The following is a 17,664-nucleotide window of genomic DNA, read 5'->3' on the forward strand; positions in this document are numbered from 1 at the left end:
AGAGCACACCTAACCTGCTTTCCTGGGAATATGTTAGCTGCTGGCATGGGACTACAGTATTTCACTCTCTGTGGGGTCTTCTAGAATGAGTCTCCTTGAATTCTGCCCTGGTACCTTTCTCTCCTTTGTTTTCTTTCTTTTTCTTTTTGGTTTTTCGACGTAGGGCCTCAATCTAGCCCAGGCTGACCTGAACTTCACTATGTAGTCTCAGGGTGGCCTCGAACTCATGGCAATCTTCTTACCTCTGCTTGCTGAGTGATGAAATTAAAGGCATGTGACACCATGCCTGGACTTTTTTTTTTTAAAGATTTATTTACTTTATTTATTAATTATCAGACAGAGAGAGAGAGAATGGGCACACCAGGACCTCCAGCCACTCTAGCAAACGAACTCCAGACGCATGTGCCACCATGTGCATCTCGCTTATGTGGCACCTGAAGAATCAAACCTGGGTCATTAGGCTTCGCAGGCATGTGCCTTAAGCACTAAGCCATCTCTCCAGCGCCCCCCCTTTTAATATATATATTTTTAAATCTGAAAGAGAGAATAGGTGCACCAGGATCTTCAGCCCTGCAAACTCCGGACACATGCACCACCTTGTGCATCTGACTTACATGGGTCCTGGGGAATTGAGCCTGGGCCCTTTGGCTTTGCAGGCAAGTGCCTTAACCACTGGCCATCTCTCCAGCCCCTTTCCTCTTCTTTCTGAAAGAGAATTCTTCATGGGTCCAAGAGAGCCAGCTGCCTAGGGGATTCCAGGGTTGAGAAGACGGACCTGCCCCGCTGTGACCTCAGGTCTAGCCTGCACTTTCCCAGCGCCACTATGACCTCAATTCGGGGTTTTGATAACTTGGCTCAAGTGTGACAGGTAGACATGCCCTGAAATGCCAGGAAGGGAAGGAAAACCGTAGTGTAGGCACATTATGCCAAACTTAGGGCCTCGGCCTCGGTCTAGGGCACTGCTCCACCTTCTATCCCATGCCACGCTCCTCCGTGCAGGAGGCTGAGTGCTGGCTGGGCTCCCTCCTCCCTTCCTGCCCCGCACCCTCGTTGACTCCTCTGTCAGCGCAGCATAGTGCCTTTGCTCTTCTACCTCCATCCATTCCCCTGGGCCCGGGCTTCCCAGGGCCTCCTCCTCAGCCAAGCGCAGCTGCCTTTTTCTACTCCTCCTTCCTCTCCCAGAACCCAGCTGGCTGTCAGGGTGCCTCTCTGTCTTTTCCCAGGCCACATTAGTGTCTTGCGCCCCTTGTCTGTCCCCAGGAAACCTCACGGGGCTGGTTCTTCCTCAGAACCTGTCTCTTCTCTCAACTGCTTCGGGGCCTGTGGCTCAACCTTCTCCAGCAGTTTGGGGTATTGCTATAGACACCGTGGCTGCCCAGTCTCCAGCACTGCTTCGTGTCCCTATTCCACCCTCTCTTCTCTGGGGACCTCATGTCCCCACACTTTGGTCTTTGTCCATGGGCTACCAGGGAGTCTGTTGAGGTACTGGAGGCAAGATTCTGAGGGCTAAGAAAATCCTTGAGGGTGGAACCCTCTCTTATTTATGAGCGAGAGACAGAGGGAGAGAGAATGGGTATGCCAGGGCCTCCAGCCACTGAAAACGAACTCCAAACATGTGCATCTCCACCTTGTGCATCTGGCTTATGTGGGTCCCGGGGAATCAAACCTGGGTCCTTTGACTTTGCAGGCAAGCACCTTAACTACTAAGCCATCTCTCCAGCTGCCTCTTAACTTTTTTTTGTTGTTGTTTTGTTTTTGTTTTTTTGAGGTAGGATTTCACTCTCATCCAGGCTAACCTGGAATTCACTATGTAGTCTCAAGATGGCCTTGAACTCCCAGAAATCTTCCTACCTCTGCTTTCCCAGTGCTGAGATTAAAGGCGTGTGCTACCATGCCTGGCTTGACTTCTTTATTGTGAATTCTCCAACCATTTTTTAAAATTTTCTTTTCTTTTTTTGGTTTTTTCGAGGCAGGGTCTCACTCTGGCTCAGGCTGACCTGGAATTCACTATGTAGTCTCAGGGTGGCCTCGAACTCACGGCGATCCTCCTACCTCTGCCTCCCGAGTGCTGGGATTAAAGGCGTGCGCCACCACGCCCGGCTTAAAATTTTCTTATTTATTTATTTGAGAGAGGGAAAGAGGGAGAGAGAGAGAAAGAGAGAGAATGGGCATGTCAGGGCCTCCAGCCACTGCAAACAAACTCCAGACACATGCACCACCTTGTGCAACTGGCTTACATGGGTCCTAGGGAATCGAACCAAGGTCCTTTGGCTTTGCAGGCATATGCCTTAACCACTAAGCCATTTCCCCAGCCCCCCAACCATTTTTAAAAAATATTTTATATTTATTTATTTGACAGAGAAAGAGGGAGAGAGAGAGAATGGGCACACCAGGGCCTCCAACCACTGCAAACAAACTCCTGATGTGTGCGCCCTCTTGTGCACCTGGCTAACGTTGGTCCTGGGGAATTGAACGTAGGTCCTTTGGCTTTGCAGGCAAACACCTTAACCACTAAGCCATCCCTCCAGCCCTCATTTTTATTTTTGAGGTAGGGTCTTGCTCTAGCCCAGGGTGACCTGGAACTCACTATGCAGTTTCAGGGAAGCCTTGAACTCATGGTGATCCTTCTACCCTTGCTCCCCAAGAGCTGGGATTAAAGGTGTGCATCATCATGCCTCGCTGCTCTAACCATTTCCTAGATGGAACCAACTCATGGCTGTTTCTTCGCTAGAGATCAGAGCTCCTGCAGTTCAGTCTGGCCTTTTCCTCTCACATCTCACATCTGGGCCTTTACCTCTCACATGGGGTCCTTCCTATTGCTGGTTTGGTGGGACAAGAACAACACCGAGGAGCAAAAAATGAGGTGCCAGAGTTTGGTTTATTGGCTCATCCAGTGACAAAGGTCCATCGGGCACTGAGGAACTGGGAGCTGCCTGGCTCCTGTCTTTCCTCCTTCACACATCCCTCCTGTCCCGACTGAGGCAGACAGAACGGGGGCAGGGGGTGGAGTCCAGGCTGCTTCTGACAAGGGTTTGCTTGGCACAGGAAGGGGACCCTGGGGGCAAGAGTGGATGGGCCCCCAGGGAGAGAGGAAAGGAGGCAGCTGGGCAGGGCCTCTACAGTGGGCCCTGAGAAGTGGAGTCAGGAATGGGTAAAAGGAATCCAGGATGGAAGAGGGGAAAGACCCCTTAGAGCCTCATTCTGTCATGGGCTGGGGTCCTTGGAGGCTCAGAGACTAGCAGAAAGGATGAAGAGGAAGGGAAGCCAGCATGGAAGGGGAGAGAAGGTGACTGCTGGAGGTAGAATCCTTCACCCAAGTTAAACACACACGCTCACATGCACACCCCTAGGACCCTATTTTTCTTTTTAGTGGGGACACAGCACACAGCCCTACCAGCCGACTCGGTCACCTAAAGCCCATGTCCTTGACTCACAGTTGGGCCTGGATGACACCCCGCCCCTCAGGCCCATTTGTCCCGGTGCCTTCTGTCCTCTCCTCGGTCCATCTGGGCTGTGGTGGCCACTGTCATCCCGGGAAGAGCAGCAGGGACGTCAGGGCCTCAGAGAAGGGGACGGCCATGGTCTTCGGCAAGGCACTGGGTGGGTGGGGTGAGGCTGCAGTGGGGAGACAAGCAGTGCCAGTCACAGGGTCCCCACCTCCTTGGGGGCTCAGTCGCCAGCCTCTGTGTCAGTGTGTACCCCGAACCACCACACAGTCGGGGGGCGCAGGGCTGGGCTGGAGGCGGCCCCACAGCCCTTCCCGGGCTTCCTCCTCACCGAGGGCCTCAGGCTGAGTCGCCCCCACCAGAGCTCTTCTTCTTGGGTCGAGTCTTCAGTGTCTTGGAAGCCAGTGGCTATAGAGGGAAGTAGGGAGGGAAGGAGGGAGAGGACAATGGCCCAGCCTGGTGCCATTACCCCGCCCCCATCTCCCCACTGTGGCTCATGCTCTTACCTCTGCTTTGGCCACTTTTTTGACTGTCTTGGCCCTCTTGGGAGCCTTATCCCCCAAGTCATCCTCCGAGGTTTCCATCCGGGGATCTGCCTGGTTTGTGCTAGACCTTAAACTCAGGCCAGGGTCATCTCCTGGTTTGGGAGCGAAAAGGATGGGGTGCGGGAGTCTCTCTCCGCCGGGCCTCCTCCACCCTGTGTCCCTTCCCCTCCCCGCTAAGCCCGGCCTGTACCTAAGTCCTCAATGGTGTCCAGGAGGCCACCAGGGCCAGGTCGGAGACGGCCATCAGGCCCTTGCAGGTGCAACGTGTCCTCACCCCGGATGAGAGTCAGATCCTGCATACTGAAGCTCCGAAGCTTTTCCGACAGCACCCCCTGGCCCTAGGGTCACCACCACGCACCAAGAGAGCCGGGGGAGGGGCGGGGTGGAGATAGAGGTTACCATGGGGTTGACCGAAGCCCCCCACCATGTCTCCGCTACAGCCTACCCAGGCACTGAGAAGCTGGGGTCAGTTTCCCTGTGATCAGATGGGGAAACCGGCCAGGCGGCGGGAGTCACTCTGAGCACTAGGACTGGACCCGAGGATGGCATAAGTCCACAGCCCTGAAGACAGGGTGCATGCCAAGGCCAAGGACCCAAGATGATCATGGTCTAGGGGGGGCCTTGGCGTCTACACCTGCCGGTCTCTCACCTTGGCAGCGGCTGTTACGGCAGCGTTGGCAGCCAGGTTCAGGCCTCGCTTGCCCACCCTCATCATGGTCTCATAGCTCTTGTCTCGGGCCTGTGTGATGTACTCATCGATCTCCTGAGGGGAGACAGATGAGAGAGGTGAGCGCTACCTGCACGGCAGACAGGGCTCTGCCAGGTGACTTCAGGCTCTGGGGCAACCATAGGCAAGGCAAGGCCAAGAACGTATGTGGCTGCAGGTATGGGCCTGCCTTGGATGGGCCTGGCTGGGAAGCAATCTGGGGTGGGAGGCAAACCTTTTCCTTGTTGGACAGTGTTGGGTGGACAAACTTGCGGTAGAGGACGCTGGAGCCTTTGGTGTAGGGGGACAGCAGCCATATCACAAAAGCGATCTTGAGTTCAAAGTAGAAGGGGAGCCTGTTGGGGAAACAGAGGCACACACGGAGCACAGGGCAGGGAGTCAGGGGTATGCTGGGCTGAGTAACGCTGACCTCCCACGTGACTCCCGACAACTTCCCACCTCCTAGTGCTCTGGGATCCCCACAAGGCTACAGGAGGACTGGGAGGATCAGCGGAAGCTGCATGTGGGAGGTAAGAAGCGACCCTAGGAAGCCGGGCGCACACCAGGACTTGGAAGACAAACAGTAGGGTCACACAGTTGAGTCCACACTGGGCTACCTGGTAAGATTTCTATCATAAGAAAAAAAAAAAAAAGAGCCAGGCATGGTGGTACATGCCTTTAATTCCTGAATTTAGGAGGCAGAGGTAGGAGGATCGCTGTGAGTTCAAGGCCAGCGTGAGATTACATAGCAAATTCCAGGTCACCCTGGGCTTGAATGAGACCTTACCTGGAAAAACAGAAGGAGGAGGAAAAAAAAGCACAACAAAAAAATTTATTATTTTTTTTTTTAAAGGAAAAACACCAGGTGTGGTGGCACACACCTGTATCCAAAAGGAATATCAGAAGTTCAAGGTCATCCTCAGCTACATAAGAGTTCAAAGCCATCCTGGGTTATATAAGCTACCTCAAAAAAAAAAAAAAAAAAGGAACTAAAAAGGGATCTCAGAAGGAATTTCCCCAAGCAAAAACAGTTCTCTTCACATTTTCTCTCCAAATCCCAACTCCTCCTTCCAACTGAAGGCTGGTCTTCTGCCCTGGGGCCCATGCTGGCAGACCTTTCTCTTTCTGCTCCCTGTATTGAAAGGACTGAGGGCTGGAGAGATGGCTTAGTGGTTAAGACATTTGCCTGCAAAGCCAAAAAGCCTTGGTTCAATTCCCCAGGACCCATGTAAGCCAAATGCACAAGGTCTGCATGCATCTGAGTTCATTTGCAATGGCTGAAGGCCTTGGCATGCCCATTCTCTTTCTCTGTTAGCCTGCCTCTCTTTCTAATAAATAAATAAAAATAAAAAGCTGGGCATATGGGGAGGTAATATGATGGAGAATGGAATTTCAAAAGGGAAAGTGAATTGGGGGGAGAGGGAAGGTATTACCATGGGATATTTTTTATAATCATGGAAAATGTTAATAAAAATTGTGAAGGGAGCCGGGAGTGGTGGCGCACGCCTTTAATCCCAGTACTCGGGAGGCAGAGGTAGGAGGATCGCCGAGAGTTCGAGGCCACCCTGAGACTACATAGTGAATTCCAGGTCAGCCTGAGCCAGAGTGAGACCCTACCTCAAAAAACAAAAACAAAAACAAACAAAAAAAAAATTGTGAAAAAAAAAAAAAAAAAGAAAGCTGGGCATGGTGGCACATGCCTTTAATCCGCACTCTGGAGACAGAGGTAGGAGGATTGCCTTGAATTCACGGCCATCTTGAGACTACATAGTGAATTCCAGGTGAGCCTAGGCTACAGGAAGACCCTACCTCACAAAACCAATAAATAACTAAATTAATTTTAACAATATTTTGAAAAGTTGGGCTTGGTGGCACATGCCTTTAATCCCAGCATCCCAGCACTTGGGAGGCAGAGAAAGGAGGATCGTGAGTTTGAGACCACCCTGAGAATACACAGTTAATTCCAGATCAGCCTGGGCCGGAGTGAGGGACCCTACCTCGGAAAAAAAAAAAAAATAAAAGGACTGCGCTAGGCTCTGGAACCTAATCCTTGCTGCTGGGACATGTTCCCGCCCCCTTTCATTGTGGACGCATGTGCGTTTGTGAGTGAAGGTGTGTTCAAGCTGTGGCATGTGCGTGGAGGTCAGAGGACAACTTTCAGATTGGTCCTTCCTTTGCAGGGTACTCCAGCATTAGCGATGAGCACTTTATCAGTTGAGCATTGATGGAGCCATGTCCCCAGTCTGGCTCCACCTTCTTTTTTTTTTTTTTTTTTCTCGAGCTCAGCCTGACCTGGAATTCACTATAAAGTCTCAGGGTGGCCTTGTACTCACAGTGATCCTCTTGCCTCTGCTTCCTGAGTGCTGGGATTAAAGGCTTGTGCCACCATAACCAGCCCACCTTAAGTTTTCTGTAATATATGCTGGCCTGGAACTCACTTTATAACCCAGGCTGGCTTGAACTCATGTTAATCTTCCTCCTGCCTCAGCATTCCAAATGCTGGGATTATCAAGTGGCAGCCATCTCACTTAGATCTGCAAAAAAAATTTGTGTGTGTGTGATTTTTCCAGGTAGGGTCTCACTGTAGTTCAGGCTGACCTGGAATTCACTGTGTAGTCTCAAGGTGGCCTCAAACTCATGGTGACCCTCCTACCTCTGCCTCCTGAGTGTTAGGATTAAAAGTGTGAGCCACCATACCTGGCATAGTTCTTTTTTACTATTTTAATTAATTAATTAATTTTATTATTATTATTTTGATTTTTCAAGGTAGGTTTCACTCTAGCCCAGGCTATGTAGTCTTAAATTGGCTTCAAACTCATAGCAATCCTCTTACCTCTGCCTCCTGAATTCTGGGATTAAAGGCGTGCACCACCATGCCTGGCCAAAACAGGTTTTTTTCTTTCTTTCTTTGTTATTTTTTGCTATTTGTGTGTGTGTGTGTAATGTGATGTGTGGTACCTGTACATGTATGTACTTTTATGGTGTCCTGTGTGCTTACCTGCAGTAGCTGGAACAAAAAGTTGGTATCCAGCACTCTTCTTCCCACTCTTTTATTCATTCATTCACTTATTTATTCATATATGTATGTAGGGTCTCTGCCATTATACACTGAACCCCAGACACTTGCATGTGCCACCTTTTTTTTTTTTTTTTTTTAGGTATGGTCTTGCTCTAGCCCAGGCTGACCTGAATTCACTATGTATACTCAGGGTAGCCTTGAACTCAGTGATCCCCCTACCTCTGACGCCCAAGTGCCGGGGATTAAAGGTGTGCGCCACCATGCCCGGCTTACCTTTTTTTTTTTTTTTTTGAGGTAGAGTCTCACGTTAGCCCAGGCTGACCTGGAATTCACTATGTAGTCTCAGGGTGACCTCAAACTCTGCATGATCCTCCTACCTCTGCTTTCTGAATGCTGGGATTAAAGAAGTTTACCACCAGGCCTGGCTCTTTTTCTTTTCTTAAAAAAATATATTTATTTATTTATTTATTTATTTATTTATTTATTTATTTGAGGAAGAGGCAGAGAGAGAGAGAGAAAGAGATGGAGAGAATGGGCACACCAAGGCCTCCAGCCACTGCAAATGAACTCCAGATGCATGCATCCCCTTGTGCATCTGGCTTACTTAGGTCCTGGAGAATCAAACCGGGATCCTTTGGCTTTGCAGGAAAATGCCTTAACTGCTAAGCCATCTCTCCAGCTCTCTCTCTTTCTCTCTTTCTTTTTCTTTGATGTAGGGTCTCACTCTAGTCCAGGCTGACCTGGAATTCACTATGTAGTCTCAGGGTGGCCTCGAACTTCTGGCGATCCTCCTACCTCTGACTCCCGAGTGCTGTAATTAAAGGTGTGCACCACCACAGCCAGCTACTTTTCTTTTTTCAAGGTAGGGAATCTCACTCTAGCCCAGGCTGACCTAGAATTCACTCTGTAGCCCCACACTGGTCTTAAACTCACAGTGATCTTCCTACATCAACTCCAGATTGCTGAGACTAAAGGCATGTGTGCAACTGCACACAGTAACATATCACTTCCTAAATCATTTTCCTCTACCAACCATTGCTCTCAAATCCAAGGACTTTATCCACAAATACAGTGGTTTTCTTTTTTGAGGCCAGGAGGTGTGGGAAGAGTATACTGCTATGCTGCCCTGATTGGCCTCAAACTGGTGGTAATCCTTCTATCTTAGTCCCCATATGCTAAGTTATGGGAACATGCCACCATGCCTGACACCTTCCTTTCTTCCTTTCTTTTTTCCTGGTTTTCGGAGGTAGGGTCTCACTCTAGCTCAGGTTGACCTGGAGTTCACTATGTAGTCTCAGGGTGGCCTTGAACTCATAGTGATCCTCCTACATCTGCCTCCCAAGTGGTAGGATTAAAGGTGTGCGCCACCGCGCCTGGCTCTGACATTTTCTTGACTTCCAACATTCCTAGTTCTTTGAGAGGCAGTTGCTTATTCAGTAAACACTTCTGAACTCCTGTTATGAGTATGCAGGTAATTCCGACACATTCTATCCTCATAGTGCTCCTACATACAGCCTAGCAATGCCTGGGAAATGCCAGCATCCAGCGCCTGCCTATATGATTAACTCACATGCCTGTCTCACAGGTAGGGAACCAGAGGCCTATGGAGTGGTGATCTAGAGTCACAGTAAGGATGGCAGAAACAGGCTCCTTGAATTCCAGTGCAGTGATATGGCTACCAACGGAAAGAAATATGGGAGGTTTGTCTGTTCTTACTCTGCTGAGTCAGGAGTGGAGGAAAACTATCAAGGCCCCTGAGGGGCTGCAGGGAGTTGGGGATACTCTACCCTGGTTCCTAATTTTTTAGAGAAGGGAAGAAGTCTGGGCCCAGAGATCCAGGGATGGGCTGCGACCCTCACCAGGACAGTATGATGTCAGTGAGTGTCTCAGCTGTGGTGAAGAAAGCAAAGACGATCCAGTACATCATCCACTTTACCTGAGGAGACAAAGTGCAGCTCTTTTTTTTCTTTTTTCAAGGCAGGGTATCTCACTCTAGCGCTGGCTGACCTAGAATTCACTTTGTAACCCCACACTGTCTCACAGCGATCTTCCTACCTCAACCCCACTAGTGCTGGGACTAAAGGCACGCATGCCACTGCACTCAGCAACACATCTCTTTCCGGGATGGAGGAGCTACAGATTCTTAGGATCCCCGATCTGCCAGCTCCTCATGCCAGGACTAGGGGGAGAAAAACCCAGAGCTCCACTTCCGCATGCTGGGGGGGAGAGGGTGGAACTAGACATGTGGGACCTCACATTTATCAATCATACCAAGGCTGGGTGCAGGGGATACCCCAGAACTTCCCTTGCTCAAGGTTTTGCTGGTAGCTGATAGCGTAGCACAAAGTTACCTCCCATCTATGACAAATGGATCCCCCAGTTCTGTCATGTTGGTTATTCAGGGGGTACAGGTCACCCACTCACATATTCCTTCACATTCTTGGTCTTCACGGCCTTGTAGGAAGAATAAGCTGGGTACAGTGTGCCAAAGATGAGCCTAAGGAGGAAGGCACGGTCACGGACTCCTTCCTCCTGGACAGGACTCCCAGGTCTGAATAAGACCTTGGGTTCAAGGGCGTGGGGAGAGAGAGAACTCCAGGGAGCCACATTAGCTGACTGATGAACTTTGTGTGTGGGGTTAAGATCAGAGTCCTCGGTCTCAGGAGGTACAGGGTCCTCAGCCTCAGCCGGGGTGATATACTTTCCCTCTCCATTGTTCATGTCTCTAGCTCTTGACATGTGGGAAGACCTAGAAGCTAGGTAGATGCTACAGTGCACTTCCTTCAGCCATGATCCTTGACTATGCACAAGCATATAACTCGGGTCAGAGGTCACTGCCAGGGGTGTCTTCCTTGACCTTATGCCCACTCAACCCATCTGTCCTTACTGAACACCTCCTTGTCTCAGAGCCAGGTTGGATAGGGCCAGCTCCCCAAGTGAACCAACAGGGCACTGGACCTGCCAGTAAGAACAAAACTGTGGCCCTAGGCATCAGAGGGCACAGGAGCAGCAGGTCCTGGGAGGAGCAAGTTTTGTTCCTCTGTGCCAACCTGTCTAGAACCAGGTATGGGGGAGGGCCTGGGCTCAAAGCTTTGGCTGGTGATACCATGACAGACTGCAGATAACAGATGCCAGCGAGCGGCCATACCTCTTAGGGAGTTTGCTCAGGCCAGAGAACCCTGAAAGGCACACAGAGGTGAGGTCTCTACATTCTAGGTGAAGTGGGGTGGGGAAGAGAAAAGCAACTTCAGTGGGTTTGGAGGAAACTAGGTTACTGTCACAAGCATGTGACAACATTGATTGGGAAAAAGGCAGCTGGGCAGAACTGCCAGGATGCCAGTCCTAATGGTGGAGCCCAGGGGTAGTATCCTAAGCTAGAGGCCAGGGTTGACTCTGAAGCTCAGCAGGGGCTGTTGGCATCTGGGTGCTGCCTCGTGGAGGCAGGCCACTTCCAAACTGACTGAAGATGAACAAGAGGGCAGCGTCCTGAAGACCCAGGTCTGGGCTTGTGTGTGGGCATACAGGGGGTCAACAGGGGGCTTACTCCTGGAGCCTGGAGGCAGGCCAGGATCCAACTCCACAACGTGTCTGGCACTGATGAATCAAGGCCACTAAATGTCCTCCCAGTGGCTTTCAGGGTGTCAAGCAGAACACACACCCTTCCCCAGTTATCTCCCACACTGTCCTCAGGCAGCTCCACTTCCATGTCTGGGGGCCCGGGGGCGGCGGGGGGGGGGAGAGGGGGGCAGGTGTCCTCACCTATTCCACTGTCAGTCAGTGGAAACAGGAGGCCTCTGGGGCCCGGCCATGGTTCTGAGCTATGGAAGATGAGGCCCTGCCTTGCTCCCCACTCTCCTAATTTCTTCCTCCAGGGAATATATCTGGTCTACTGGTGTTTTCCAGCCCAGATCTGTAAGTGGGGGAAGGGGACATGCCTACCTCCCCTTATAAAGCACCCAATGTTCAGCTACTAGGATGGGGGAGGGAGTGGGAACAAGGGGATTATGAGTAAACGGGGTTATTAAAAAATAGTGGGTGAGGAGGTCCTTAGGAAACCAGGCCTACCATGCTCCTCTAACATTCCCCTTACCAGCCATGGGTCCTACATCTCGGTCCCTAGGGAACCCAAATGGGGACGTTGTCCCTTTAGGCGTCTCTGCAGCGTGAAGCCCCGGAATACTCCACCCCAAGCCTGAATACCCCCGCCCCTCATCCCTGGCCCCCGTCACCTCCCACCAGGGCGAGCCACACGCCGCCTCCGCACTCACACCACCAGGCGAGAGATGATCCAGGATACCATGGCGGGGCCGGGCGCAGCGCAGGGCGGGACCCGGCCGGCCGAGGATGCAGCAGCCGCAGGCCAAGCGCAGGAGGCAGCGGGAGCTGCAGTTAGCAACAGCAGCCGCCGCCGAGGGGGCAGCGGAGCGCGGAGCCACCGCCGTTAAAGGGGAGGTCCCTGCCGCAGCGGCGGGCGGGCGGGCGGGTCGCGGCGGCTCTTAAAGGGGAGGCCTTCATGGCGGCGCGCCCCCACCCCCAGCACCTGCTGTGGCTGGGCATGCGCCTTCACCCTCCGTGCCCCTGCCCTCCTATAACAGCTTGTTCACCTTCCTTACGGTGCAAGCCTGAGCTGAGGTTCTGGAAGACATCCTAGGTTCCCTCTGGGCATTAACTCCAGCCCACCTGCTGGCCCACGTCCGTGAGGTCGAGCGCTTAAATATGCCACCAGAGAGAATAGCCCATCTATGATTTATTGTGGGCCACGTTATTATTTCAGTGAATCCTCACAATCACCTTATAAGGCAAGAGTTAAAATTATCCTCATTTTGAAGATAAAGGCATGGGGGGGTTAGTTTCAATAACGCTAAAGGTCGCAAAACCACTAAGTCATGCAAGCTATTGAGATATGGCCCTAGGAAGTCTATTTTAACCGGGCGACCCCCCCTCTTCCCCGCCAGCCCTTTCCTTCTCCATTCCAAGCTTTGTAAATACATCCACCTGTGAGCTCCTGGGAAGGTTCAGCAGCACCTGCCCACCCTATCCCTTCTCAATGATCACCAATCTCCAGTTGAAAAAGGGATCCTGCCTAGGTGCTTTGATCAGTTTTAGGTTGTTAGCACATTTCGAGGGGGAACTGAGAGAAGACTGAGGGGTGTGACGTTTCATTTCAGAGGGGATGGACAAGAGGAGTGGGGCCCAGGTCAGTGCTAAGTCCAGGCGCTCCAGTTCTATCCCCAATCAGCGAATACCAGTGGCTGTGGACGTCCTAATTCTGGGAACATTTATATTCAGAATGTAGGCTACCCCACCTTCTGAGGTTTCCCTCCTCCACTGCTCTCCTTTCCTGTCCCATTTTAAACCTTCTGCACTCCTATACCCTTTTTGTTGAGGTGATTACACCACCATCCCGGGCAGAAAGGGCATGTCAAAGAGTTATGGACTTATCCAACCCAGTATCCTTGAACCACACAATGGTCTATTCCCAGCCTAATGATTGTATTTACAGACTCAAATACTTGGAAGTGTTTCTTACAGGTTGCAGAAAAATGGCATGTGAAGACCCTTCTTGCTATTCTTTACAATTTCCTCTTGAAAATCCCTTTTTAATTGAAATGCAGTCTGTCTCACCTGGCAGTTTTGTTTGATAAACAAAAGTAAGTTCCAGTTAGGCCTTCTCCCACCACCTCTAAGGCAATGCAGGGCCATGTGTTTTATACATAAACAGCAGGCCTCCTGTTCAGACTGGTATCAGGCTCCTTTTCCTTCACACTGCACCCTAGGAAGGGAGGAGCCCCCACTTCCTCCACTGTGGGAAACCCATCTGTCCACACACTAACCCACTGGTCCCTTGCCTTCACCTCTAAACTGCACTGGCTTTACCCAAATGGGCACAATTCAGGAAGCAAAGGATAATGATGAGGCGCCGCACAGTTAGGGAGACCTGGAAATCAAGTCCCACCTTTAACCTGCCCTCATTGTGGTTTGAACTTAGAAGGGTTGACACACAAAGAATTTTGTCCACTCCAAACAGATTTGTTAGATTTTTAATAAGAACATGGAAATCCCAATCAGCCCTTCAACAAAATTAAAATACAGAAAGTGAAATTAAAAGTATTCTACAGTAAATGACTTTTATTAAAAAAAAAAAGTAACTGTGAACATATAAACAAGCCTGCAGGGCACTACAGTACAGCTGGAAAGAGATACATTTCCCAATGTACTTATGGGCCAATGAATTCCATCATTTTCAAATAAATTCTTAATAAAAACTCCACTGAGTTGAAAGTTTTGTTGAAAATATTTCCGGACAAAACCCCAAAAACCAAAAAAAGCTCATATTGGAAATCAAACTTTCCATCCCATTTGGAAACATAGAAGGAGTCCCAAGGAACGCTGGTTATAGGTGAAAAATGGTTCCTGTGTCACCAGTGTGTGCACTCACACAGGGGACACGCCATAGGTCAGACAAGACAGTTCTTTCTCAAGATGAGACTGAGAGGGAAGGGAGGGGCACTGGAAGAATAAACTAAAAGATAAGGCTGGGAAGAAGGGAAGGGAAGGAAAGAACAAACTAAAAGAATACTAAAAGCCAATTTTTTAAATTATGCTTTGGCTGATTTTGTGCTATAAGGGGCAGCTGATTTCTAAAAATCATACTTCAAAGAGTTTTATCGAAAGGAAGACTAAATGTAATGTGCCTTTCCTCATAATCCAGGAAAACAACTGTGGTATTTCAAAGCTTCTAAAAATATCTACTTTCATGAAATAGTAACTATTTCACTACAAACCTATTTTTCACTAAATACACACGTTTCTTAATCCTGGAGCCTCCTGGGAAAGGCTGCACCCCTGTCTCCTGGGAGGGGCCACGTCAGAGGTCATGTGCAGAGACACTGTTGGGCTTCCACTAGGCATATTTAGACAATCACCTGACTTACACCCAGTCTGCAATGTCCTCTGCCTCCCAACACATTCCCACTTAGCTAGGCACAAGAGGAACAGAAAGGAAGGCGTGCCCACATTCCTGGCTTCCTTGGTCTTGGATCAGGAGAATGTGCAGGGAAAGCCCCTGATTTTCAGGCAATCTGGATTCCCAAAAGGCCACAAGATGGAGATGTGGCATCCTTGGCTTGGAGTCTGAAACTGTGGGTGTGAACAGTGCGACTTTCTTGTGTCAACCTTCAGTGTTGAGGCAGCGTAGAAAGAGTGGCTGGAGAGTTTGTAATACTGACCACACTGGCTCTGGGAAAGGGCCTCCGCTCCTGCAGAGAACCCTGCTCACTGTTAGGTGTTGTGAGTGAAAGACCTGCTTCACAGGAGAGCTGGAATTGTCCTGCATCTAAGACCTTGCCAGTTTGGATTCGTGAGCCTTGAGGGTGCCAACAGCATCTTTCACCGCATGGTAGATGATGTTCTTTACCTGCAGAGTAATTGGAACTGTCAGTTGATGGCAGCTCCATGGGGTGTTTCACAAATGCATGTTCTACCCTGACTTGAAACCTACCATGATTTACAACAGTGCAGAAAGAATGACGTGTTGGGCATGATGGCACACGCCTTTAAGTCCAGCACTCTACAGGCTGAAGTAGGAGATTGCTGAGTTCAAGGCCGGCCTGATACTACATAGTGAATTCTATGTTAGCCTGGGCTAGAGTGAGACCCTACTTTGAAAGACAGACTAACTTAACTAACTAAATAAAAAATAATAAAAGTATATTTTTTTAAAAAAGAGGGCTAAGCCGGGCGTGGTGGCGCATACCTTTGATCTCAACACTTGGGAGGCAGAGGTAGGAGGATCACCATGAATTTGTGGCCACCCTGAGACTACATAGTGAATTCCAGGTCAGCCTGGGCTAGAACAAGAACCTGCCTTAAAAAACCAAGAGTGTTAAAGACATGGCTTAGAAGTTAAGGCTCTTTAAAGGGAAGAGAAAGGAAGGGAGGAGGGTACTTAATAGGTTGATATTGTATATATGTAAGTACAATGATTGAGGTGGGGAGGTAATATGATGGAGAATGGAATTTCAAAGGGGAAAGTGTGGGGGGGGGAGGGAGGGAATTACCATGGAATATTTTTTTATAATCATGGAAAATGCTAATAAAAATTTAAAAAAAAAAGAAGGCTCTTGTTTGCAAGGCCAAGGACCCAGGTTTGATTCCCCAGGACCCACATAAGCCAGATGCACAAGGTAGTGCATGCACCTAGAGTTCATTTGCAGCAGCTGAAGGCCCTGACAAGCACATTCTCTCTCTCTCTCTCACTCAAAAAAAAAAAAAAAAACAAAAAAACTTAAACAAAAAGAATGATTAAATGATTCAATAGGCCACATAATCACCATTACATATGTGCTGGGCCAAAGTGCTACTAAGTTATTTATGTGAATTTTCATTTAATGTTTGCCATAATCCTACGAGGCATACTCCATTATACTATTTTGTAGACTAGAAACTGAGGAAATCAAGGATCTATGACTAAGGAACTTGTTTGAAGCTTGGTGTGGTGTCTCATGACTATAATCTCAGAGGCTGATGCTAGTCTAGAATATGCATCAAGAATTTCCAGGAGGGGCCAGTGGTGGTGACGCACACCTTTAATCCCAGCACTTAGGAAGCAGAGGTAGGAGGATCACTGTGAGTTTAAAGCCACCCTGAGACTACATAGTGAATTCTAGGTCAGCCTGAGCTAGAGTGAGGCCCCACCTCGAAAAACCAAAAGAATGTCCAGGAGGGCTGCAGAGATGGTTTAGTGGTTAAGATGCTTGCCTGTGAAGCCTAAGGACCCATGTTTGACTTTCCAGATCCCACATAAGCCAGATGCAAAGGTGAGGCAAGCACAAGGTTGCATGTGCTCACTAGATGTCAGAAGCGCCTGAAGTTTGATTTCAAAGGCTAAAGGCCCTGGCACACCAATTCTCTCTCTTAAAAAAAAAAATGTCCAGGAAATGAGCTGGGTGTGGTGGGGCACGCACACCTTCAATCCCAGCACTCGGTAGGCAGAGATCACTGGGAATTTGAGGCCACCCTGAGACTACATAGAGAATTCCAGGTCAGCCTGGGCTAGAGTGAAACCCTACCCTGAAAAACCAAACCAAACCAACCAGCCAAAAAACCACCTAAACTTTGCCTGAGGTTCCACAGCTACAGGGTGCAATAAACAGTAGAAAATAAGTCATTGGGCATGTGTCCCATTGTATGTACATATGTGCTTGTGTATTACATATGGGCATAGTTTTTGTGTTTGTGTACGTGCACTTAGAGGCCACAGGACAACCTTGGGTATCATTCCTCAGGTGCTGTGTCCATTGTGATAGGGTCTTTCACTGGCCTGGAGTTTGTCTAAGTAGGTTAGACTGGCCGACCATCAAGTCCCACCACACACAGCTTTCTTTCTGGGGACTGAACTCAGGTCCTCATGCTTGTGAGGCAAGCACTGTATCAATGGAGCTCTGCCCTCAGCCCCCATTTAGTTGTTTGTTTGAGACAGTACCGCTATGTAGCACAGGCTGGCCTCTAACTCCTTGTGATCCACCGGACTGAAAATTCCCAAATGCTGAGATTACAGGAATGTGCATAATGTGCAGCATTTTTATGTCTAAAAGGAACATATATTAACATGTAAAGCTGGAAGATAATAAAAGCTATACATGGAAGCTTTAACAATGCGCCTATTATATTTGTACCTATATGTATTGTATACATGCTTATGGTACAAGGCACTTTATTTCATAAGGGGGACTATTTTCTATTAATTCTTTTTTTGTTTTTCGAGGTAGGGTCTCACTCTAGCCCTCCCAAGTACTGGTATTAAACGCATGTGCCACCATGCCTGGCTCTATTAATGCTTCTTTATTGTTTCAACAAATACGTACTGAGTACCTACTATGTGGTAGATATTGTGTTAGGAAAAACAGTGAATAAAACTGCAATTCCTGCTTTTGGCTATTAATTAGC

The 17,664-nt window shown here is 49.3% G+C and overlaps 2 protein-coding genes across 6 annotated transcripts in view; both read right to left on the minus strand.

Annotated features, from left to right (window-relative positions):
* Window positions 1-2,859: 2,859 nt before the first annotated feature.
* On the minus strand, window positions 2,860-12,133 carry Reep2 (receptor accessory protein 2). Of its 3 annotated transcripts, XM_045132496.1 has the most exons (9): window positions 11,985-12,132; window positions 10,141-10,213; window positions 9,576-9,652; window positions 4,933-5,053; window positions 4,641-4,754; window positions 4,182-4,329; window positions 3,953-4,083; window positions 3,778-3,854; window positions 2,860-3,615 (listed from the first exon to the last, which is right to left on the minus strand). In XM_045132496.1, exons 1-8 carry the CDS (start codon window positions 12,014-12,016, stop codon window positions 3,786-3,788), a joined length of 765 nt encoding a protein of 254 aa, XP_044988431.1. In that variant the 5' UTR covers window positions 12,017-12,132; the 3' UTR covers window positions 2,860-3,615; window positions 3,778-3,785. The 3 variants fall into 3 exon arrangements, with proteins under 3 accessions (XP_044988431.1, XP_004652515.1, XP_004652514.1); XM_004652458.2 differs by having other exon boundaries at window positions 2,860-3,854; window positions 4,182-4,323; window positions 11,985-12,133; XM_004652457.3 differs by having other exon boundaries at window positions 2,860-3,854.
* Window positions 12,134-13,741: 1,608 nt separating this feature from the next.
* Window positions 13,742-17,664, minus strand: part of Kdm3b (lysine demethylase 3B) — a 103,799-nt gene continuing 99,876 nt past the window's right edge. For all 3 annotated transcript variants that reach the window (XM_045132368.1, XM_045132367.1, XM_045132366.1), the window contains one exon: window positions 13,742-15,133. In XM_045132368.1, coding sequence (XP_044988303.1) covers window positions 15,053-15,133 — 81 coding nt within the window. In that variant the 3' untranslated portion in view covers window positions 13,742-15,052. The remainder of the gene's footprint in view (window positions 15,134-17,664) is intronic.

Source organism: Jaculus jaculus, chromosome 13, assembly GCF_020740685.1.
Source record: "Jaculus jaculus isolate mJacJac1 chromosome 13, mJacJac1.mat.Y.cur, whole genome shotgun sequence".
In the NCBI taxonomy this organism is placed as follows: domain Eukaryota; kingdom Metazoa; phylum Chordata; class Mammalia; order Rodentia; family Dipodidae; genus Jaculus; species Jaculus jaculus.

Coding starts and splice junctions, on each gene's coding strand:
- Reep2 (XM_045132496.1), bottom strand. CDS start 12,016: ATGGTATCCTGGATCATCTCTCGCCTGGTGGT. Junction 10,214..11,984: donor ATCATCTCTCGCCTGGTGGT/GTGAGTGCGGAG, acceptor CTTCCTCCTTAG/GCTCATCTTTGGCACACTGT. Junction 9,653..10,140: donor CCAAGAATGTGAAGGAATAT/GTGAGTGGGTGA, acceptor TTGTCTCCTCAG/GTAAAGTGGATGATGTACTG.